The 25,559-nt window shown below is 39.2% G+C and overlaps 1 protein-coding gene across 1 annotated transcript in view; it reads left to right on the plus strand.

Annotated features, from left to right (window-relative positions):
- The window catches only part of LOC139499895 (WAP four-disulfide core domain protein 1-like), a 56,951-nt gene that overhangs the window by 3,102 nt on the left and 28,290 nt on the right, over positions 1-25,559 (plus strand). The window contains exons 2-5 of the mRNA XM_071288525.1: positions 6,899-7,112; positions 9,219-9,260; positions 10,458-10,499; positions 11,004-11,141. Coding sequence (XP_071144626.1) covers positions 6,899-7,112; positions 9,219-9,260; positions 10,458-10,499; positions 11,004-11,141 — 436 coding nt within the window. The remainder of the gene's footprint in view (positions 1-6,898; positions 7,113-9,218; positions 9,261-10,457; positions 10,500-11,003; positions 11,142-25,559) is intronic.

Below are 25,559 nucleotides of genomic sequence, written 5' to 3' on the forward strand. Positions count from 1 at the left end.
TACATATTAAAAGACGTCTTTAAATACGACGTAGACTATACAAATAATTCTTAAATTAGAATGTTGAGATGCACAAAACATAATTGGTTTTAATGGTAATGAGATTAAAATATAATCTTTATAACTTCTCAGTTATGTAATAGCGCTTATTTAAGTATGTGAAATATTAAAGAAAATAAGGCTATTCATAAAAAATGTTTTTTGTTTGTCTTGAAATCCTTCTAACTCCTACAAAATCAACATATTCATTGGTTTAGATTAAAAATGGAATAATCATACGATTTGAAAATTCTAAATTTCTATATAATTATTCGCTCACTTCGATGAAAATTACAATTTCAAAATAAAAATGAAAAAAAGAGAGATTCATATAACGCGACAAGTGTCCCTAATGAAGCAGGATCTGGATTAATTCTGATGCTTTCTTTTGTGAAATGAACCGTAGTTTCTCCTTTCGTCTGATTAGCATTTACCATGGATTAACCATAGATATAGGAAGATTTGGTATGAGTGCCAATGAGACAACTCTCCATTCTATTAACAATTTATAAAAGTAAACCATTAAAGGACCAGGTACGGTTTTCAACGCGGAGCTTTGGCTCACACCAAACAGCAAGCTATAAAGGGCCCCAAAAATTACTAGTGTAAAACCATTCAAATGGGAAAACCAACGGTCTAATCTATATAAAAACGAAAACAGAGAAACACTTATGAACCACATAAACAGACAACAGCCATTGGACAATTGAGATGTCAGCTTATATTTTGTTTTCCGGCTTGTCCACTTTTGAATGTTTAATTGATGTCACAATATACATTATGACCTTTTACGGTTTCCAATTCTTTATGAATTCAGGAGTTAATTAAACTTATTAATAAGGCTAGATTAGATTCAACATAAAAACACAAAATCTTTATAACAATACATTGTTTCAATTTTGCTAATTAAAGACGCATTCTTCTGTTCTTGCACTTTGAACATGTATACATAAGCTCACAAATGATTCTGCAACAATTCACAGAATGTGCTTAAAAAAGAGATAGGCTAATGTTTCATGACTAGATGTTTAAACGTGACGGCTTACATTCGTTGCTACTGCTTCGTATTGTATGGTCAGGTGTAGGTCTTCAACCGTTTTATATCTTTAAGTAATTCACCAAGTAATTCAGTCCTGATTAAAAATGGCTGTAATATTGTTTACTGGACATAATATCATTTTAATTAATGAAGATGGTGTATGCATAGCTGAAATACATTGAAAACACGCATGTCTGGGTTCATCATTTCGCATAGTACTTTTCTACATTTAAAAAAATGTCTGGCATGTCAGTCATTTATTTCTAGCATGCTTATTGTACTGTGCAGAAATCAAAGAATCAAAATACCGGTGTTGGTGTTTCGGGCAGAGTTTTGTACTCCGAGTTCAGAGTAAATTAAGTTTTAAGACCACAAAGCCATGACTTACATCAAATTCTTCTCTAATTAATATGTTTTGCAAAAATGTCTGCATAAATGTCCTTCTGTGACATATATATATAATTCGTGTAACTCGGACAGATGAACCAACGAGTTATTTTCTTTAATTCGAAACCCCAAAAAGTATAAAACTGTGGCCCCATAGACTTACATTATAACATATATGGTTTGCTTCTGACCCAAAGGGTATCACAAAAGGTTAGTAAAATTCGATATCGGCGACCAAATTCATAGATTTAGTAATATCCATACAGGGCTGAGGCCAAAAGCCGAATTGCCTATGAATATGGCTAACCCTCTCTACGTCCAAATTGGTCAGTGATGAACAATATAACGAATTTGTCGCACACAGGACTTTTTCTGCCAAGATTTATATAAAATAAACTTTGAAATATTTAATCAATTATATCAGATGTGATATGAAATCTACTGACCCTCTAAGAATTCACTGGATCACTACGATACAACAAAACAGCTTTAGAAAATAGAATATGTCCTTTATGCCATAAAGAGGTGGAAGATGAATTTCATTTTATCATAACATGTTCAGAAATTAATAAAACTAGGATCAAAATGTTTGATGAAATATCTAGTATTGTCCCCTGTTTTAATTCAATGAGTGAAGAAAACAAATTTGATTTTATATTTTCCTGCGAAGAATGTGATATTTTACTTATCATTGTTAACTACATAAGTGAAATGTATAATGAAAGAAACAATTATAATGTCAATATATGAACTGTGTAATTGATGGCTCAACTTAGAATGTTATATATATTATAACATATTTTTTATAACATAAGCATAATATTTTAATTGATAATTTTAAAGAGGAGGCATGCTGTCAAAAATAGTATTATAATTAATACTAATAATCTATGTTTTTTGTTTTTCTTTCAATGCTACATGTTTGTAGTGTTTAATGACTATCGTTTTGTATTTAATATGCCACTGTCTGTTTGTTTGTTTTTGTTGTATATTTTAGTAACAATCCTATTGTTTGGATTTTATACTAATAAAATTCTTATTCTTATTATTCTTATTCTTATTCTACGTGAAGGCGTTAATTAAACCAATCACATCGCCACTATAACTAAACTGAGGTGCGATTTAATCTGATAGTATTTTCTAAAGAAGAGCGTAGAACGTTTTACCATGTTGAATACCACACCATGTCTTATTGGAATAAAATACGATGGTTACTATCTATCCAAGCAGCCTTTGTCTTGCAATCATATTCTGCAACTATTTCACTTAATATTTTGTATAACTTTTGCTTCTATATTTTATTAAGCATAAAATGTGTAAAACTTACAATAATGTGCATATGCAGGTAAAAGGAGCAACTTAAAAAACATAAATATCGATGCCTATCCTGAATAAACAGTGCAACATGGCAATGCGAAAAGGATTTCTTGAAACAATGTATATTCTGAGGGATGCGTCACGGTAGGTGGCATGACTACAGGGACATTTTTTTTCTTCTACCCAATATATAACCCTTCTTGATTTTTAATATTTTAGCCATGTCGATCATCTTTATCGGATGTCCCTTTTTTTTAACTTGTTTTTGTCTTCAATAAGGATGAAATACTTGCTACTGGACTTTACGCATAAACTTATCGATCGTTTCCCTTGTTTTAAAATTTATTCGTGCAATGATCGTTTTATTATTTGCGTCCATTTAAAATTATCTGTTTTATTCCGATCCTCTTTAACCACAAGAATTCATGTTTCTATGTAATATATCTTTATCGTTTAAACTATGACATAACGCGTTAACTTCAAAGAAACCCGTTTCTCATGTCAGCACTTTTTATTCAGTCTTTGCATCATTTTTTCGTTAATTTCACAGCGCGATCAGATCATTATTTAACAATGAAGGATATAAAAATAAATCTAAACACATTTTTCTTGATTAATTTCAACATTTCATTTCATTTGTAGATAACATCAAAGCTACTAAATTCATTTCTTTTCTAATGATCTACCTCATCCTACCTGTATCGTTCAACCTCTAACATCATCACGGAGATATAGAGATAAGTTTTTGTTAAATTGTAGATATAGTATCTTACATTCTGTGTGATCTACATTATAACTTTTCGAGCAGTTGCAATTTATCCTTATTATTTAGTAAAGGACATAACCCTTAAAATAAGACTACGTACATGTAATCATCACACGTACGTGACCTCTTTATTTAACTCTCATTTGTGATTATAGTTCCTTTTAATTAGAGTGTATTTTTTCTTATTTTTTTCTTCTTTCCCTTCCTCACTCATTTCTTAGATTTGTTTGGGTGCAAATGAAAGAAGAGAGGTGAAATAAATTTTTGGATGTTGTATTTAAACTGATTCTGATATGGAATGAGTGATTAGGCCAAGTGCAAAAAGGTAATATTTACAGTTTTCGGAACATCTCTTGACTTGTCAATAGGGCTATGGGTGTGTGTTGGTTAAATTTGTAAAAGTTTTGGGTACAATCTTTCTGAATTTTGGATATATATTTGGACTAGGACTATACATTACACACACAAAAAATTTGACAAAAGTGCATGGTGCATTTTTTTTTAATGATACAAAACGTTATAAAGAACTGATAGAGGAATTAATTGTGGTCTGTGGCCTTCTAAACGAATCTCTATCAACATAATTAAAAACCAATTCTTCAGAGAACAATTGAAGGTCTTTCCACCTCGATAATAAGAATGAAATTTAAAAAACGATGTTAGAAAATGTCACTCCTTGTTGATGTAATTTGGTTCTTCGAATTGATATAAAAAAATAAGATTAATAGGTATATGCAGAAGACTTAATTGTTTTAGTATAAACATACAATCATTTTTAGCAAAGGTCAAAATCTAGAACGTCAAATTGACCTTTGACCTTGACCTCAATTGTACGGTCATAGGTCAGTGATCTCAAATTAAAAGACCCCAGGTCAATCATTTGTATGGGTGTGGAGAAATACTGATTTCAAATACATAATGGGAGAAAACTCGTATAAGGGTTAACCAAAACACTTCGACTGAAATAGGTTGAAGTTGAGCCTTTTAATTAGTAAACAGTAATTTGGCAAACAAATCATATCATTAACTGTAACAGTTTCTTTTGAATAACGATAACAAGCAAAATTCAAAATTTATAACATGACCTTGACCTTTGACCTTGACCTCAATTTCCTTCAAATGGACCAAGGACTTCATAGCAAAAGACTGTAGGCCTCTACGACTTATAACGTATGAATTTAACCAACAAATCGCCTATCTTAAATTTTCAAAGTGAAATAACTCCCATAAGATGTCTTCTGATCACTCAAGTCAAAATAAATCAAATCATTCTCTAGAGTAGACGAACAATTTGGTGAAAACAGTTTGCTTAAATCTTTTACGGTTTTAGAGATATAGCGATAACAAGAAAAAGGGAACACTCCTATAAGAATAAGACTAGTGTTCGGTCACACAGGGTGAGTTTTGAAACCCCTATTACTGTACAACATCATTGGCCAAAAAATCCATTCGATATGTTGTAATACAAAAAAGCATCTCAGACGGCAGAAGAAGAAAAAAAATTAATCAGAAGAAAAACAAAAGGTCTTTCCACGAAGTGGAAAGACCTAATTAAGGCATACTGATATACAATTTAGATAGCATGGATCACACTGAGCACTTGGCAGTAATCATGGTAATCACATGACATTATAATCATATAATTTTTAATCATTTTTTTAAACCAGATTTTCAAATAATCAAATATACAGCTATGGATTATCAAAGAATCATAAAATATTTGGTCTATAACTATAAAGACGGTCAATTAATCACACGATCAAAAACCCCATGAGGAAGCTCATTTGGCTGAAACCAGCTTCTATACTCTTGATCATATGCATGCACTGGATAAAATTGCGAATCCAGTATTTTCACACAGTTAAAGACATTTTAAACTTATCAAATGAAAAAGCTAAAGAAAATTGCGCCCATATATAATTTCACATTTTTTTGGTTAATAAGGCTTCATTTAGATAGCTTGTATTTATCAACAGATATATTATAAAGCAAACAAAAACCTTCAAGTATCCTTTCGGAGGAAAACTTTATTCGTGATCTATTAGACCAAGGTATACAACCGTTCAAGTCGGAGAATTAAATTTGAAACGAATGAATTCAAAACGGAGTTTGACCATACTTTTTTTTCTCTAAAGTTTAAATCCAGTTTTTGTATTGGTTGATAATCGTACTCAAAATTTTTATGACAGAAAAACTTGATAAAAGTAAAGACAGATACGTAGAAAAAATAAACATGTTTAGCAGTATCTCACAAACCCTTTACGCTTTGTTATTGAACAGTATAAAGAATACATAAAACCAGACATCAGTTAACCTTTTCAATTCATAAAGACATGAAAATATTATTCTTGGAAAGATACTCTGTTGATATTCTCCACGAAATGTGGTTCAGCCTGATACAAACATCTACTATCAGAATGGATTGCTTATACTGGAAGGTCAGACTGTCTATATTTTCTTTAATTGATGTGATCTTTATTTATACAGCAAAATGCATGTCTCCTCACGGTCAGGATCCTCTTATGATACCATAGTTAAAGATGTGTTTCCTGTAAATGTGCGATATACTAGTATTCAAAACCTTGATAATCCTCATTCAAATGCGTTGATACAAACTAATCCGGCATTGTATAGAGATATTGTACATATTTCTGTGACCCTCAAGAACAAGTTACAGCACTGTAGATTATTTACATGGTTTTTGGTTTTGAATATGTCTGATCATTTTATTTATTTTTGCTGAAACAGTTCTAACGTTCAAATTTTACAAACACGAGAAAATTAAATTAATTTAGATTAAAAATATCTAATCTTTTTGACGAAACGTTTCAATCTCGTTTAAATTCAACCAACTGAAGGTTCGAAGATAGGTTATATCTGTATTATTTATATACATGTGAGGGAAAAAACCAGAATTTAACTGCACGACGAGTAACGAAACATATAGATGATAGTTAACCATAACATCAAAATGTAACCCAAAGATAACATCTGAGCTTTGTATAGCAATTTATACTTCTTTTCATCATATATTCTTTTCCAGTGATAGTCTGTATAACTCGGTTTTGATCCTACAAGACCAACTTTGTATAAAATAATTTGCTCCTGTCCTGAAAATGCCAATAGATGTTGAGCAAACACCTCTCAATTTATCAAATGGTCAAACGCTTATTGCTAGTAGCCGTACAATAACAATGAGAACTTCAGTCTTACAATCTTTGGTAGGTGGTTGTATTAGCTTATTGCCAGAAGCGTATTAAAATGATTGCTATCTCAAGCCAAACTGATTATAATAATATATCAGTAAGCATATCGCATATTATATACATGACAGATTTTTTTCTCTTCAGAATTACGAGACATCAAAAGATTATTTAGGGGATTCTGTTGCAGGATTAGTACTCCAAGACAATGAAAAATGTCCGGCATTACCGGAAGTTATATCATCGTCTGCTTGCATGGCCACACCTTGTTTTCATGACAAAGATTGTGGGACATCGGAAGGTCGCTGCTGTGATAATGGTTGTGTGTTTACATGCTTTTCATACCCGATAGGACCAACATGTACGTATAACGTTACTCCATACTTTACAGATTTGAAAGTACGAATAAGAAGTCGATTCAAATTCCATATTTTGGTTTCAGAGGTGATTTAGTACCATGATTAGATTTCCTCGTTTGTCCAGTATTTAAGCCATTCCCTTTTTTGTATCATTTGATTAATTCGTGTCGCATAACCTTGTATAAAAGAAGGCTAAGGAAGGGGGAAAAGCAACCATATGTTTAACCACAAAATAAATGTAGTAGAAAAAACGGATCTATAATCTGTTAAATGCAAGCTATTTTTAAACACACACAAACATGGCTTTCAATATAAAGATTGAAGTCTGCACAAACTCATAAGGGAATGGTCATTATTTATCAGCTGAGGGGGTCGGTTTAAATTTTTAATATAAAATTTTATGTTGGGAACCCCCCCCCATTATTTTATAAATCCACATTATGACCCCCCCTAAGAACATAATTTCAAAAGTTTGACCCCCCCCCCCAAAAAAAAAAATCCCCAGTTGTGTTAAGGTAATGGTTACCAGCTACATAGTAACATGCTTTGAGAAACTCTGAGTATAACAAACAGCTTTTCTTCTTGTTTTTTTGTTTCTCAAAAAGGAATATTTGACACGTGCATGTAGAAAAATAGAAAAAAAATATACAGAAAATTGTATGTTCCAATTTTTTAATCTATAATGCTGCAAACTTATAATTCTACAAATTTTATCAGTATACCGGTAAATAAACTTTCAATACTGACTGTTATTTTAATCCCAATCACAGGCCCTTGTATCTTTTTTTTTAACCTTTGTGTCTTAAAATATCTAGTTATGAATTTGGGGGGGGGGGGGGGGGGAGGGGGTCAGGATTTCAATGTACAAATGATTTAGGAAGTGCAAATAAAATAACACTGATTATATGGTTCTTGTCCTTTCTTGATTAAATATGTACATGATATATTTGAGATAATGAAATATACAAACAAGCCAGGTACCTCTGGCCTTTCTTTGTTTTGTTCAGATGTAAGTTTTAAGAGTTGAAGTGTGTTATCAATTTTCTCTGAACAAGTACACATTTTTGTTTAGAGGCCCAAGCTGAATATATTTTTTCTTTTTCAAAATCATATAGTGTTTTGTTTAGTGTGTGTGAATGCCACGGTGCCCATCAATTTTTTTTTTTAGTAAGGTCTGAAATTTGGATAGGAAAGAATATCGGAGAATGGATAAAATTTACAGAAAAATGGAACAAAAAAAAAGATTAAAAAACAGAACAGAGGACACTGGTGTTCAAATATAAAGAAAAGGAGAAAAGAGCGAAAAATACTAAAGAATAGAGAAATATTACCTTAAAAATTAAAAAATACAGAAGGGAAATACCTAATATCGAGATCATCTTTTATTCTTATTCAATATTTTTGTAATAATTTCATAAAATAAGTATACCTATTTTTGTAACCACGTGACAGACATATAACTAACATATATATATTGCATGCATCCTTGCTTTCATCAAAATAATTAAATATATGCACCAATTTCATCTCAAGAATCACATCAAAATGATTTAAACACTATCAAGACTATAGAAAGTTAATTATGCATGTCCAGAAACCTTGAAGTTTATAACTCACTATTTCCTGTGGTCAAAACTAGGGAGAAATGTTTCATACAGTTGTTAATCTATTGATTGTAAATTTACACAACTGTGATAAGAAGTGATCAGATGCACTGCCCTTGAGAAATTGGGCATATCCTGCTGGTGCTTTACAGTTCACACTATCAAAGATTTAATAAACAGACATTTTTTTCACAGATCGCACACTCATTTCAATTTTGTCAACAATGTATATTCTAGTCAGACATAAAAACCTTTATTGTGTGACCCCCCCTAGTTAAAATATTTTTTTATGGTAACCCCCCCAGTGGTATGACATTTTTGGCAATGACCCCCCCTAAAATGCACCGACCCCCTCAGCTGATAAATAATGACTGTTCCCTAAAAGGGATAGCTTCCACATTGCTCAAAATCTCAAATAATAATTATCATATAAACAAAAGTAATGAGCATTTTTAGAGTCCCAATTTCGTACTAATTATAATGTTTGTTGACATACGATTTCAGATATTGACTGGGTTCGTGAACCAAGGCGACAACAAGTTAATGGTAAGATCGTCATACAAATTCATATTAGTATGAAATTCAAAACAGTGTAGCTGTGGCCATTGATTGACACATTAAAATCATTCATTGACAATTTAGGTGAACGTTTGTATGTAACGACCAATGCTCACTATGTACTTTTTAAAGACACTTAAACTATGGGGTCACCATATATTGAAGGTTCTCAACACCTAAATAAAGTAATTCGAAAAATTAATCAGAAATAACACGATATTTTGATTTATATCAATTATATAAATCAAAACACAAAGGTTATTCCTGATTAATTTTTCGAATTATTTTATAATTAAAGGCGTTAAGAAACCTTTGTTGACCCCACAGTTTAAATGTCTATCGTAGGTACGTCATGAACAGTGGTTGTTACAGACAAACGTTCACGTAAATTGTCCCAGTCAATGGATGATTTTGATGGGTCAATCAATGGCCACAGCTACACTGTTTTGAATTTCATACTAATAGATTTACAAAATATCAGTCGACCAGAACTTATTCATACATCTACTTGCCTAACCCAAACAAAACTGTTCATGTATTGGTTACTAGAACGTCTAAGTGTAAGACACATTTATCTTTTCGTTTATGCTTTGTGGTTTATCCGCACATTTGATCAACATTTACCAGTATAATAAAAGAAATAACACTACGTATGTCATTATAAGTGGATCGGTATATTTCGTAAGAAATAATTGCTACAACTATTATATTTATAATGATTTTCAAATAGGGTTCATTGTAAGACTTTTCACCAGTTTCCTTGGCAATGGCGACAATTTGGACAATTCTTGATACTGCATTATCATCTAGACATAACAGGCAACAGTTCCATAAAGTTTCAGTAAGTTCTATAAAAACAAACACAAGACCAAGAATTTTCTAAAGATTCAAGTTTTCACTACTAGTATTTCCATGAAAACGGTAGCCATCTTACAAATTCCAATGTCAGGCGCACAATATATGGTATACTTCCATTGACATTGGTCCATACATATCCGAAAACTGAAGTGGAAAAAAGAGTGAAAGAAAAGTAGAATAAAAAAAGGAACGAACAATGACAAGATGTCATTAGAACTCCGTACAGGGTATCATAGTAATGATGATAATCCTGCTTTAAAATTGGGCAAATACATAAAAAAAAACCGGCAAAACATTGTACATTGAATACATTTTTAACTTTAACAGGAATATCATGGTTGATGAAAGGACCAAATTTAGCTGAGGAATGTGAGTAACTAAATTTTACCACTTATTCATTTTCAAGAATGTGTATTACTAAAGTTCTTGGGCACACTGTTTAATAAAACTAGCGTCTGGTTGAGGAAACTATACTGCATATCGAAATGGTATTTTGGTGATAAAAATATATCACTGAATTATAATATAGAATTTGCGGGAGGATGAAAATAAACGCGTTTTAGCATTATGGACATACTCGTGTAAGAGGAGAATATTTTTTTGGGGGGGGGGGGGATGGGGGGGGGGGGGGGGCACGTGTGAAAGTTTTGCCTATTGATTACAATTATATCTTCTGTGTGCATTACATTGAAAATATATTGAACTAAATGGAAATCAATGGAATAACACTGCTCAAATATATATAAAAATATCTCTTGTTTAGTTTAAACAATGTGGTGTTTGAGTAAGTCGTTCGTAAAAAAACGTATCCCGAAAAGTTTATTATACCAGTTAGAAACAAGTATATATTTGAATAAAATTTTTAAATTTCAGTAGAGCCCTGTAGTACTACATATCATGAAGATGAAGATCCTCTCTTGTGTCCGACAGGATATATCTGTCACGTGGAGAGGCTGGGAAATTCGAAAAAGGACGTACCTAATTTAGGTCATTGTATTCCTGAAAAAGACGGTGGGTGAATCTATATGTAAATCTATAGAAGCTGCTTTATTGAGGCTACGCATGACTATGGCTTATTTTCTATTTTAAATATAGTATTGGTAAGTTAACTTTTGTGATAAAATAACAATATATCAGTAATGAATGGGGAAAAGCATTAAGTCATCTTATTCTTGTTATTTCGAATTGCTATATTCTCTCACTCAAAGTCATGTGTGTAATCCATTCTCATTCAAATATACCATTATCTGCACATCCTGATTTTGACTTCAACACAGCGTTACAAATGATCATTATGAAACGTTAAATGCTTTCTTGTGGTCAGTATTGTGTTTTGATAAGTGTTTGCAGTTGATACATGTACGATTTCTGTTATTGTTGGCTCCGAGTTTGTTTTGACGCGACTAGCAGATGTTCCTAAAACCAATAAATTAAAGAACAATTTCAGAACATGCTATTTCCATACTAGTGTGGATCTAGCCGGCGTTAATATTCATGAGGCTAGCCGTCAATAATATTCATGAGATCAAAACCGCGTTCGATGAAATGTTTTGGGTAGTTATTAGATTGTGACAATAAAATAACTTTTGCTGTTAATATCCAATATGGTTATGCTATTTATAGCAATATAAAGTAATTAGGAAATAGTAAGCCAATAGGTGTCTTCTGCAAGGTCCGCGTCATTTAAAATGAAAGTAAATGAAAAGTTTAATTGCATTGCCTCACACAACACAAAACAATTATGAACAATAAAATGTTATTATTATTGAATCAATGTAAACTATAGTAATTAAAACAAGATGATTAAATATAGGGTAATTAAATGGAATTAATTGGCATATGGGCATTCCATAATATGTTCGTTGTCTACAAATATAGTCCAATTCTAAAACTAAAATATACAATACATACGATAGTATCACACAATTAAAAAGATCAGAAAAACAAGAAACATAGTTTATTGAAGGAATATAATAAACAGAAAAATAGAAACTGTCAATTACTATTTCAATGACATAATTCTTCAAAATTACGGAGATCAATAAGAGTCTTTAATCTCAACATTACCAGTCCATTTAATTGCCTCTAAAATGGCCCATAGCACTTATGCCCTAGACCCGTACGAGTTAGTCAGAAAAGGATAAGGGGGTTCCCTGGTATATCACAAATTCGAAAATGAACTATTGCCGGCTGGCCAAACGAAGAGATTCTCCACGTGGGCAATGATACCAGAGGAAGAGGTACTTATTGCCTTTAAAATGGCCCATACCACTTATACCCTAGACCCGTACGAGTTTGTCAGTAGAGGGTTCAAAGGGGGGATATGGTATCCCGCATACAACGAATTCGAACTGAACTATTGCCGGCTGGCCAAACTAAGAGATTCTCCACATCGGCTATTGAACCAGAGGTAGAGGTTGGTATTGCCTCTAAAATAGCCCATAGCACTTATGCACTAGACCCGTACGAGTTAGTCAGAAAAGGATAAGGGGGATACCCTGGTATATCACAAATTCGAAAATGAACTATTGCCGGCTGGCCAAACGAAGAGATTCTCCACGTGGGCAATGATACCAGAGGAAGAGGTACTTATTGCCTTTAAAATGGCCCATACCACTTATACCCTAGACCCGTACGAGTTTGTCAGTAGAGGGTTCAAAGGGGGGATATGGTATCCCGGATACAACGAATTCGAACTGAACTATTGCCGGCTGGCCAAACTAAGAGATTCTCCACATCGACCATTATACTAGAGGTAGATGTTGTTATTGCCTCTAAAATGGCCCATAGCACTTATGCCCTAGACCCGTACGAGTTAGTCAGAAAAGGATAAGGGGGGTACCCTGGTATATCACAAATTCGAAAATGAACTATTGCCGGCTGGCCAAACGAAGAGATTCTCCACGTGGGCAATGATACCAGAGGAAGAGGTACTTATTGCCTTTAAAATGGCCCAGAGCACTTATACCCTAGACCCGTACGAGTTTGTCAGTAGAGGGTTCAAAGGGGGGATATGGTATCCCGGATACAACGAATTCGAACTGAACTATTGCCGGCTGGCCAAACTAAGAGATTCTCCACATCGGCCATTATACCAGAGGTAGAGGTTGGTATTGCCTCTAAAATAGCCCATAGCACTTATGCCCTAGACCCGTACGAGTTAGTCAGAAAAGGATAAGGGGGTTCCCTGGTATATCACAAATTCGAAAATGAACTATTGCCGGCTGGCCAAACGAAGAGATTCTCCACGTGGGCAATGATACCAGAGGAAGAGGTACTTATTGCCTTTAAAATGGCCCATACCACTTATACCCTAGACCCGTACGAGTTTGTCAGTAGAGGGTTCAAAGGGGGGATATGGTATCCCGGATACAACGAATTCGAACTGAACTATTGCCGGCTGGCCAAACTAAGAGATTCTCCACATCGGCCATTATACCAGAGGTAGAGGTTGGTATTGCCTCTAAAATAGCCCATAGCACTTATGCCCTAGACCCGTACGAGTTAGTCAGAAAAGGATAAGGGGGGTACCCTGGTATATCACAAATTCGAAAATGAACTATTGCCGGCTGGCCAAACGAAGAGATTCTCCACGTGGGCAATGATACCAGAGGAAGAGGTACTTATTGCCTTTAAAATGGCCCATACCACTTATACCCTAGACCCGTACGAGTTTGTCAGTAGAGGGTTCAAAGGGGGGATATGGTATCCCGGATACAACGAATTCGAACTGAACTATTGCCGGCTGGCCAAACTAAGAGATTCTCCACATCGACCATTATACTAGAGGTAGATGTTGTTATTGCCTCTAAAATGGCCCATAGCACTTATGCCCTAGACCCGTACGAGTTAGTCAGAAAAGGATAAGGGGGGTACCCTGGTATATCACAAATTCGAAAATGAACTATTGCCGGCTGGCCAAACGAAGAGATTCTCCACGTGGGCAATGATACCAGAGGAAGAGGTACTTATTGCCTTTAAAATGGCCCAGAGCACTTATACCCTAGACCCGTACGAGTTTGTCAGTAGAGGGTTCAAAGGGGGGATATGGTATCCCGGATACAACGAATTCGAACTGAACTATTGCCGGCTGGCCAAACTAAGAGATTCTCCACATCGGCCATTATACCAGAGGTAGAGGTTGGTATTGCCTCTAAAATAGCCCATAGCACTTATGCCCTAGACCCGTACGAGTTAGTCAGAAAAGGATAAGGGGGTTCCCTGGTATATCACAAATTCGAAAATGAACTATTGCCGGCTGGCCAAACGAAGAGATTCTCCACGTGGGCAATGATACCAGAGGAAGAGGTACTTATTGCCTTTAAAATGGCCCATACCACTTATACCCTAGACCCGTACGAGTTTGTCAGTAGAGGGTTCAAAGGGGGGATATGGTATCCCGGATACAACGAATTCGAACTGAACTATTGCCGGCTGGCCAAACTAAGAGATTCTCCACATCGGCCATTATACCAGAGGTAGAGGTTGGTATTGCCTCTAAAATAGCCCATAGCACTTATGCCCTAGACCCGTACGAGTTAGTCAGAAAAGGATAAGGGGGGTACCCTGGTATATCACAAATTCGAAAATGAACTATTGCCGGCTGGCCAAACGAAGAGATTCTCCACGTGGGCAATGATACCAGAGGAAGAGGTACTTATTGCCTTTAAAATGGCCCATACCACTTATACCCTAGACCCGTACGAGTTTGTCAGTAGAGGGTTCAAAGGGGGGATATGGTATCCCGGATACAACGAATTCGAACTGAACTATTGCCGGCTGGCCAAACTAAGAGATTCTCCACATCGACCATTATACTAGAGGTAGATGTTGTTATTGCCTCTAAAATGGCCCATAGCACTTATGCCCTAGACCCGTACGAGTTAGTCAGAAAAGGATAAGGGGGGTACCCTGGTATATCACAAATTCGAAAATGAACTATTGCCGGCTGGCCAAACGAAGAGATTCTCCACGTGGGCAATGATACCAGAGGAAGAGGTACTTATTGCCTTTAAAATGGCCCATACCACTTATACCCTAGACCCGTACGAGTTTGTCAGTAGAGGGTTCAAAGGGGGGATATGGTATCCCGCATACAACGAATTCGAACTGAACTATTGCCGGCTGGCCAAACTAAGAGATTCTCCACATCGGCTATTGAACCAGAGGTAGAGGTTGGTATTGCCTCTAAAATAGCCCATAGCACTTATGCACTAGACCCGTACGAGTTAGTCAGAAAAGGATAAGGGGGATACCCTGGTATATCACAAATTCGAAAATGAACTATTGCCGGCTGGCCAAACGAAGAGATTCTCCACGTGGGCAATGATACCAGAGGAAGAGGTACTTATTGCCTTTAAAATGGCCCATACCACTTATACCCTAGACCCGTACGAGTTTGTCAGTAGAGGGTTCAAAGGGGGGATATGGTATCCCGGATACAACGAATTCGAACTGAACTATTGCCGGCTGGCCAAACTAAGAGATTCTCCACATCGACCATTATACTAGAGGTAGATGTTGTTATTGCCTCTAAAATGGCCCATAGCACTTATGCCCTAGACCCGTACGAGTTAGTCAGAAAAGGATAAGGGGGTTCCCTGGTATATCACAAATTCGAAAATGAACTATTGCCGGCTGGCCAAACGAAGAGATTCTCCACGTGGGCAATGATACCAGAGGAAGAGGTACTTATTGCCTTTAAAATGGCCCATACCACTTATACCCTAGACCCGTACGAGTTTGTCAGTAGAGGGTTCAAAGGGGGGATATGGTATCCCGGATACAACGAATTCGAACTGAACTATTGCCGGCTGGCCAAACTAAGAGATTCTCCACATCGGCCATTATACCAGAGGTAGAGGTTGGTATTGCCTCTAAAATAGCCCATAGCACTTATGCCCTAGACCCGTACGAGTTAGTCAGAAAAGGATAAGGGGGGTACCCTGGTATATCACAAATTCGAAAATGAACTATTGCCGGCTGGCCAAACGAAGAGATTCTCCACGTGGGCAATGATACCAGAGGAAGAGGTACTTATTGCCTTTAAAATGGCCCATACCACTTATACCCTAGACCCGTACGAGTTTGTCAGTAGAGGGTTCAAAGGGGGGATATGGTATCCCGGATACAACGAATTCGAACTGAACTATTGCCGGCTGGCCAAACTAAGAGATTCTCCACATCGACCATTATACTAGAGGTAGATGTTGTTATTGCCTCTAAAATGGCCCATAGCACTTATGCCCTAGACCCGTACGAGTTAGTCAGAAAAGGATAAGGGGGGTACCCTGGTATATCACAAATTCGAAAATGAACTATTGCCGGCTGGCCAAACGAAGAGATTCTCCACGTGGGCAATGATACCAGAGGAAGAGGTACTTATTGCCTTTAAAATGGCCCAGAGCACTTATACCCTAGACCCGTACGAGTTTGTCAGTAGAGGGTTCAAAGGGGGGATATGGTATCCCGGATACAACGAATTCGAACTGAACTATTGCCGGCTGGCCAAACTAAGAGATTCTCCACATCGGCCATTATACCAGAGGTAGAGGTTGGTATTGCCTCTAAAATAGCCCATAGCACTTATGCCCTAGACCCGTACGAGTTAGTCAGAAAAGGATAAGGGGGTTCCCTGGTATATCACAAATTCGAAAATGAACTATTGCCGGCTGGCCAAACGAAGAGATTCTCCACGTGGGCAATGATACCAGAGGAAGAGGTACTTATTGCCTTTAAAATGGCCCATACCACTTATACCCTAGACCCGTACGAGTTTGTCAGTAGAGGGTTCAAAGGGGGGATATGGTATCCCGGATACAACGAATTCGAACTGAACTATTGCCGGCTGGCCAAACTAAGAGATTCTCCACATCGGCCATTATACCAGAGGTAGAGGTTGGTATTGCCTCTAAAATAGCCCATAGCACTTATGCCCTAGACCCGTACGAGTTAGTCAGAAAAGGATAAGGGGGGTACCCTGGTATATCACAAATTCGAAAATGAACTATTGCCGGCTGGCCAAACGAAGAGATTCTCCACGTGGGCAATGATACCAGAGGAAGAGGTACTTATTGCCTTTAAAATGGCCCATACCACTTATACCCTAGACCCGTACGAGTTTGTCAGTAGAGGGTTCAAAGGGGGGATATGGTATCCCGGATACAACGAATTCGAACTGAACTATTGCCGGCTGGCCAAACTAAGAGATTCTCCACATCGACCATTATACTAGAGGTAGATGTTGTTATTGCCTCTAAAATGGCCCATAGCACTTATGCCCTAGACCCGTACGAGTTAGTCAGAAAAGGATAAGGGGGGTACCCTGGTATATCACAAATTCGAAAATGAACTATTGCCGGCTGGCCAAACGAAGAGATTCTCCACGTGGGCAATGATACCAGAGGAAGAGGTACTTATTGCCTTTAAAATGGCCCATACCACTTATACCCTAGACCCGTACGAGTTTGTCAGTAGAGGGTTCAAAGGGGGGATATGGTATCCCGCATACAACGAATTCGAACTGAACTATTGCCGGCTGGCCAAACTAAGAGATTCTCCACATCGGCTATTGAACCAGAGGTAGAGGTTGGTATTGCCTCTAAAATAGCCCATAGCACTTATGCACTAGACCCGTACGAGTTAGTCAGAAAAGGATAAGGGGGATACCCTGGTATATCACAAATTCGAAAATGAACTATTGCCGGCTGGCCAAACGAAGAGATTCTCCACGTGGGCAATGATACCAGAGGAAGAGGTACTTATTGCCTTTAAAATGGCCCATACCACTTATACCCTAGACCCGTACGAGTTTGTCAGTAGAGGGTTCAAAGGGGGGATATGGTATCCCGGATACAACGAATTCGAACTGAACTATTGCCGGCTGGCCAAACTAAGAGATTCTCCACATCGACCATTATACTAGAGGTAGATGTTGTTATTGCCTCTAAAATGGCCCATAGCACTTATGCCCTAGACCCGTACGAGTTAGTCAGAAAAGGATAAGGGGGGTACCCTGGTATATCACAAATTCGAAAATGAACTATTGCCGGCTGGCCAAACGAAGAGATTCTCCACGTGGGCAATGATACCAGAGGAAGAGGTACTTATTGCCTTTAAAATGGCCCAGAGCACTTATACCCTAGACCCGTACGAGTTTGTCAGTAGAGGGTTCAAAGGGGGGATATGGTATCCCGGATACAACGAATTCGAACTGAACTATTGCCGGCTGGCCAAACTAAGAGATTCTCCACATCGGCCATTATACCAGAGGTAGAGGTTGGTATTGCCTCTAAAATAGCCCATAGCACTTATGCCCTAGACCCGTACGAGTTAGTCAGAAAAGGATAAGGGGGTTCCCTGGTATATCACAAATTCGAAAATGAACTATTGCCGGCTGGCCAAACGAAGAGATTCTCCACGTGGGCAATGATACCAGAGGAAGAGGTACTTATTGCCTTTAAAATGGCCCATACCACTTATACCCTAGACCCGTACGAGTTTGTCAGTAGAGGGTTCAAAGGGGGGATATGGTATCCCGGATACAACGAATTCGAACTGAACTATTGCCGGCTGGCCAAACTAAGAGATTCTCCACATCGGCCATTATACCAGAGGTAGAGGTTGGTATTGCCTCTAAAATAGCCCATAGCACTTATGCCCTAGACCCGTACGAGTTAGTCAGAAAAGGATAAGGGGGGTACCCTGGTATATCACAAATTCGAAAATGAACTATTGCCGGCTGGCCAAACGAAGAGATTCTCCACGTGGGCAATGATACCAGAGGAAGAGGTACTTATTGCCTTTAAAATGGCCCATACCACTTATACCCTAGACCCGTACGAGTTTGTCAGTAGAGGGTTCAAAGGGGGGATATGGTATCCCGCATACAACGAATTCGAACTGAACTATTGCCGGCTGGCCAAACTAAGAGATTCTCCACATCGGCTATTGAACCAGAGGTAGAGGTTGGTATTGCCTCTAAAATAGCCCATAGCACTTATGCACTAGACCCGTACGAGTTAGTCAGAAAAGGATAAGGGGGATACCCTGGTATATCACAAATTCGAAAATGAACTATTGCCGGCTGGCCAAACGAAGAGATTCTCCACGTGGGCAATGATACCAGAGGAAGAGGTACTTATTGCCTTTAAAATGGCCCATACCACTTATACCCTAGACCCGTACGAGTTTGTCAGTAGAGGGTTCAAAGGGGGGATATGGTATCCCGGATACAACGAATTCGAACTGAACTATTGCCGGCTGGCCAAACTAAGAGATTCTCCACATCGACCATTATACTAGAGGTAGATGTTGTTATTGCCTCTAAAATGGCCCATAGCACTTATGCCCTAGACCCGTACGAGTTAGTCAGAAAAGGATAAGGGGGGTACCCTGGTATATCACAAATTCGAAAATGAACTATTGCCGGCTGGCCAAACGAAGAGATTCTCCACGTGGGCAATGATACCAGAGGAAGAGGTACTTATTGCCTTTAAAATGGCCCAGAGCACTTATACCCTAGACCCGTACGAGTTTGTCAGTAGAGGGTTCAAAGGGGGGATATGGTATCCCGGATACAACGAATTCGAACTGAACTATTGCCGGCTGGCCAAACTAAGAGATTCTCCACATCGGCCATTATACCAGAGGTAGAGGTTGGTATTGCCTCTAAAATAGCCCATAGCACTTATGCCCTAGACCCGTACGAGTTAGTCAGAAAAGGATAAGGGGGTTCCCTGGTATATCACAAATTCGAAAATGAACTATTGCCGGCTGGCCAAACGAAGAGATTCTCCACGTGGGCAATGATACCAGAGGAAGAGGTACTTATTGCCTTTAAAATGGCCCATACCACTTATACCCTAGACCCGTACGAGTTTGTCAGTAGAGGGTTCAAAGGGGGGATATGGTATCCCGGATACAACGAATTCGAACTGAACTATTGCCGGCTGGCCAAACTAAGAGATTCTCCACATCGGCCATTATACCAGAGGTAGAGGTTGGTATTGCCTCTAAAATAGCCCATAGCACTTATGCCCTAGACCCGTACGAGTTAGTCAGAAAAGGATAAGGGGGTTCCCTGGTATATCACAAATTCGAAAATGAACTATTGCCGGCTGGCCAAACGAAGAGATTCTCCACGTGGGCAATGATACCAGAGGAAGAGGTACTTATTGCCTTTAAAATGGCCCATACCACTTATACCCTAGACCCGTACGAGTTTGTCAGTAGAGGGTTCAAAGGGGGGATATGGTATCCCGGATACAACGAATTCGAACTGAACTATTGCCGGCTGGCCAAACTAAGAGATTCTCCACATCGGCTATTGAACCAGAGGTAGAGGTTGGTATTGCCTCTAAAATAGCCCATAGCACTTATGCCCTAGACCCGTACGAGTTAGTCAGAAAAGGATAAGGGGGATACCCTGGTATATCACAAATTCGAAAATGAACTATTGCCGGCTGGCCAAACGAAGAGATTCTCCACGTGGGCAATGATACCAGAGGAATAGGTACTTATTGCCTTTAAAATGGCCCATACCACTTATACCCTAGACCCGTACGAGTTTGTCAGTAGAGGGTTGAAAGGGGGGATATGGTATCCCGGATACAACGAATTCGAACTGAACTATTGCCGGCTGGCCAAACTAAGAGATTCTCCACATCGACCATTATACTAGAGGTAGAGGTTGTTATTGCCTCTAAAATGGCCCATAGCACTTATGCCCTAGACCCGTACGAGTTAGTCAGAAAAGGATAAGGGGGGTACCCTGGTATATCACAAATTCGAAAATGAACTATTGCCGGCTGGCCAAACGAAGAGATTCTCCACGTGGGCAATGATACCAGAGGAAGAGGTACTTATTGCCTTTAAAATGGCCCATAGCACTTATACCCTAGACCCGTACGAGTTTGTCAGTAGAGGGTTCAAAGGGGGATATGGTATCCCGGATACAACGAATTCGAACTGAACTATTGCCGGCTGGCCAAACTAAGAGATTCTCCACATCGGCCATTATACCAGAGGTAGAGGTTGGTATTGCCTCTAAAATAGCCCATAGCACTTATGCCCTAGACCCGTACGAGTTAGTCAGAAAAGGATAAGGGGGTTCCCTGGTATATCACAAATTCGAAAATGAACTATTGCCGGCTGGCCAAACGAAGAGATTCTCCACGTGGGCAATGATACCAGAGGAAGAGGTACTTATTGCCTTTAAAATGGCCCATACCACTTATACCCTAGACCCGTACGAGTTTGTCAGTAGAGGGTTCAAAGGGGGGATATGGTATCCCGGATACAACGAATTCCAACTGAACTATTGCCGGCTGGCCAAACTAAGAGATTCTCCACATCGGCTATTATACCAGAGGGAGAGGTTGGTATTGCCTCTAAAATAGCCCATAGCACTTATGCCCTAGACCCGTACGAGTTAGTCAGAAAAGGATAAGGGGGATACCCTGGTATATCACAAATTCGAAAATGAACTATTGCCGGCTGGCCAAACGAAGAGATTCTCCACGTGGGCAATGATACCAGAGGAAGAGGTACTTATTGCCTTTAAAATGGCCCATACCACTTATACCCTAGACCCGTACGAGTTTGTCAGTAGAGGGTTCAAAGGGGGGATATGGTATCCCGGATACAACGAATTCGAACTGAACTATTGCCGGCTGGCCAAACTAAGAGATTCTCCACATCGACCATTATACTAGAGGTAGATGTTGTTATTGCCTCTAAAATGGCCCATAGCACTTATGCCCTAGACCCGTACGAGTTAGTCAGAAAAGGATAAGGGGGGTACCCTGGTATATCACAAATTCGAAAATGAACTATTGCCGGCTGGCCAAACGAAGAGATTCTCCACGTGGGCAATGATACCAGAGGAAGAGGTACTTATTGCCTTTAAAATGGCCCATAGCACTTATACCCTAGACCCGTACGAGTTTGTCAGTAGAGGGTTCAAAGGGGGATATGGTATCCCGGATACAACGAATTCGAACTGAACTATTGCCGGCTGGCCAAACTAAGAGATTCTCCACATCGGCCATTATACCAGAGGTAGAGGTTGGTATTGCCTCTAAAATAGCCCATAGCACTTATGCCCTAGACCCGTACGAGTTAGTCAGAAAAGGATAAGGGGGTTCCCTGGTATATCACAAATTCGAAAATGAACTATTGCCGGCTGGCCAAACGAAGAGATTCTCCACGTGGGCAATGATACCAGAGGAAGAGGTACTTATTGCCTTTAAAATGGCCCATACCACTTATACCCTAGACCCGTACGAGTTTGTCAGTAGAGGGTTCAAAGGGGGGATATGGTATCCCGGATACAACGAATTCCAACTGAACTATTGCCGGCTGGCCAAACTAAGAGATTCTCCACATCGGCTATTATACCAGAGGGAGAGGTTGGTATTGCCTCTAAAATAGCCCATAGCACTTATGCCCTAGACCCGTACGAGTTAGTCAGAAAAGGATAAGGGGGATACCCTGGTATATCACAAATTCGAAAATGAACTATTGCCGGCTGGCCAAACGAAGAGATTCTCCACGTGGGCAATGATACCAGAGGAAGAGGTACTTATTGCCTTTAAAATGGCCCATACCACTTATACCCTAGACCCGTACGAGTTTGTCAGTAGAGGGTTCAAAGGGGGGATATGGTATCCCGGATACAACGAATTCGAACTGAACTATTGCCGGCTGGCCAAACTAAGAGATTCTCCACATCGACCATTATACTAGAGGTAGAGGTTGGTATTGCCTCTAAAATTGCCCATAGCACTTATGCCCTAGACCCGTACGAGTTAGTCAGAAAAGGATAAGGGGGGTACCCTGGTATATCACAAATTCGAAAATGAACTATTGCCGGCTGGCCAAACGAAGAGATTCTCCACGTGGGCAATGATACCAGAGGAAGAGGTACTTATTGTCTTTAAAATGGCCCATAGCACTTATACCCTAGACCCGTACGAGTTTGTCAGTAGAGGGTTCAAAGGGGGAATATGGTATCCCGGATACAACGAATTCGAACTGAACTATTGCCGGCTGGCCAAACTAAGAGATTCTCCAAATCGGCCATTATACCAGAGGTAGAGGTTGGTATTGCCTCTAAAATAGCCCATAGCACTTATGCCCTAGACCCGTACGAGTTAGTCAGAAAAGGATAAGGGGGTTCCCTGGTATATCACAAATTCGAAAATGAACTATTGCCGGCTGGCCAAACGAAGAGATTCTCCACGTGGGCAATGATACCAGAGGAAGAGGTACTTATTGCCTTTAAAATGGCCCATACCACTTATACCCTAGACCCGTACGAGTTTGTCAGTAGAGGGTTCAAAGGGGGATATGGTATCCCGGATACAACGAATTCGAACTGAACTATTGCCGGCTGGCCAAACTAAGAGATTCTCCACATCGGCCATTATACCAGAGGTAGAGGTTGGTATTGCCTCTAAAATAGCCCATAGCACTTATGCCCTAGACCCGTACGAGTTAGTCAGAAAAGGATAAGGGGGTTCCCTGGTATATCACAAATTCGAAAATGAAGTATTGCCGGCTGGCCAAACGAAGAGATTCTCCACGTGGGCAATGATACCAGAGGAAGAGGTACTTATTGCCTTTAAAATGGCCCATACCACTTATACCCTAGACCCGTACGAGTTTGTCAGTAGAGGGTTCAAAGGGGGGATATGGTATCCCGGATACAACGAATTCCAACTGAACTATTGCCGGCTGGCCAAACTAAGAGATTCTCCACATCGGCTATTATACCAGAGGGAGAGGTTGGTATTGCCTCTAAAATAGCCCATAGCACTTATGCCCTAGACCCGTACGAGTTAGTCAGAAAAGGATAAGGGGGATACCCTGGTATATCACAAATTCGAAAATGAACTATTGCCGGCTGGCCAAACGAAGAGATTCTCCACGTGGGCAATGATACCAGAGGAAGAGGTACTTATTGCCTTTAAAATGGCCCATACCACTTATACCCTAGACCCGTACGAGTTTGTCAGTAGAGGGTTCAAAGGGGGGATATGGTATCCCGGATACAACGAATTCGAACTGAACTATTGCCGGCTGGCCAAACTAAGAGATTCTCCACATCGACCATTATACTAGAGGTAGAGGTTGGTATTGCCTCTAAAATTGCCCATAGCACTTATGCCCTAGACCCGTACGAGTTAGTCAGAAAAGGATAAGGGGGGTACCCTGGTATATCACAAATTCGAAAATGAACTATTGCCGGCTGGCCAAACGAAGAGATTCTCCACGTGGGCAATGATACCAGAGGAAGAGGTACTTATTGTCTTTAAAATGGCCCATAGCACTTATACCCTAGACCCGTACGAGTTTGTCAGTAGAGGGTTCAAAGGGGGAATATGGTATCCCGGATACAACGAATTCGAACTGAACTATTGCCGGCTGGCCAAACTAAGAGATTCTCCACATCGGCCATTATACCAGAGGTAGAGGTTGGTATTGCCTCTAAAATAGCCCATAGCACTTATGCCCTAGACCCGTACGAGTTAGTCAGAAAAGGATAAGGGGGTTCCCTGGTATATCACAAATTCGAAAATGAACTATTGCCGGCTGGCCAAACGAAGAGATTCTCCACGTGGGCAATGATACCAGAGGAAGAGGTACTTATTGCCTTTAAAATGGCCCATACCACTTATACCCTAGACCCGTACGAGTTTGTCAGTAGAGGGTTCAAAGGGGGGATATGGTATCCCGGATACAACGAATTCCAACTGAACTATTGCCGGCTGGCCAAACTAAGAGATTCTCCACATCGGCTATTATACCAGAGGGAGAGGTTGGTATTGCCTCTAAAATAGCCCATAGCACTTATGCCCTAGACCCGTACGAGTTAGTCAGAAAAGGATAAGGGGGATACCCTGGTATATCACAAATTCGAAAATGAACTATTGCCGGCTGGCCAAACGAAGAGATTCTCCACGTGGGCAATGATACCAGAGGAAGAGGTACTTATTGCCTTTAAAATGGCCCATACCACTTATACCCTAGACCCGTACGAGTTTGTCAGTAGAGGGTTCAAAGGGGGGATATGGTATCCCGGATACAACGAATTCGAACTGAACTATTGCCGGCTGGCCAAACTAAGAGATTCTCCACATCGGCCATTATACCAGAGGTAGAGGTTGGTATTGCCTCTAAAATAGCCCATAGCACTTATGCCCTAGACCCGTACGAGTTAGTCAGAAAAGGATAAGGGGGTTCCCTGGTATATCACAAATTCGAAAATGAACTATTGCCGGCTGGCCAAACGAAGAGATTCTCCACGTGGGCAATGATACCAGAGGAAGAGGTACTTATTGCCTTTAAAATGGCCCATACCACTTATACCCTAGACCCGTACGAGTTTGTCAGTAGAGGGTTCAAAGGGGGATATGGTATCCCGGA

Source organism: Mytilus edulis, chromosome 13 (genome assembly GCF_963676685.1).
Source record: "Mytilus edulis chromosome 13, xbMytEdul2.2, whole genome shotgun sequence".
In the NCBI taxonomy this organism is placed as follows: Eukaryota; Metazoa; Mollusca; class Bivalvia; order Mytilida; family Mytilidae; genus Mytilus; species Mytilus edulis.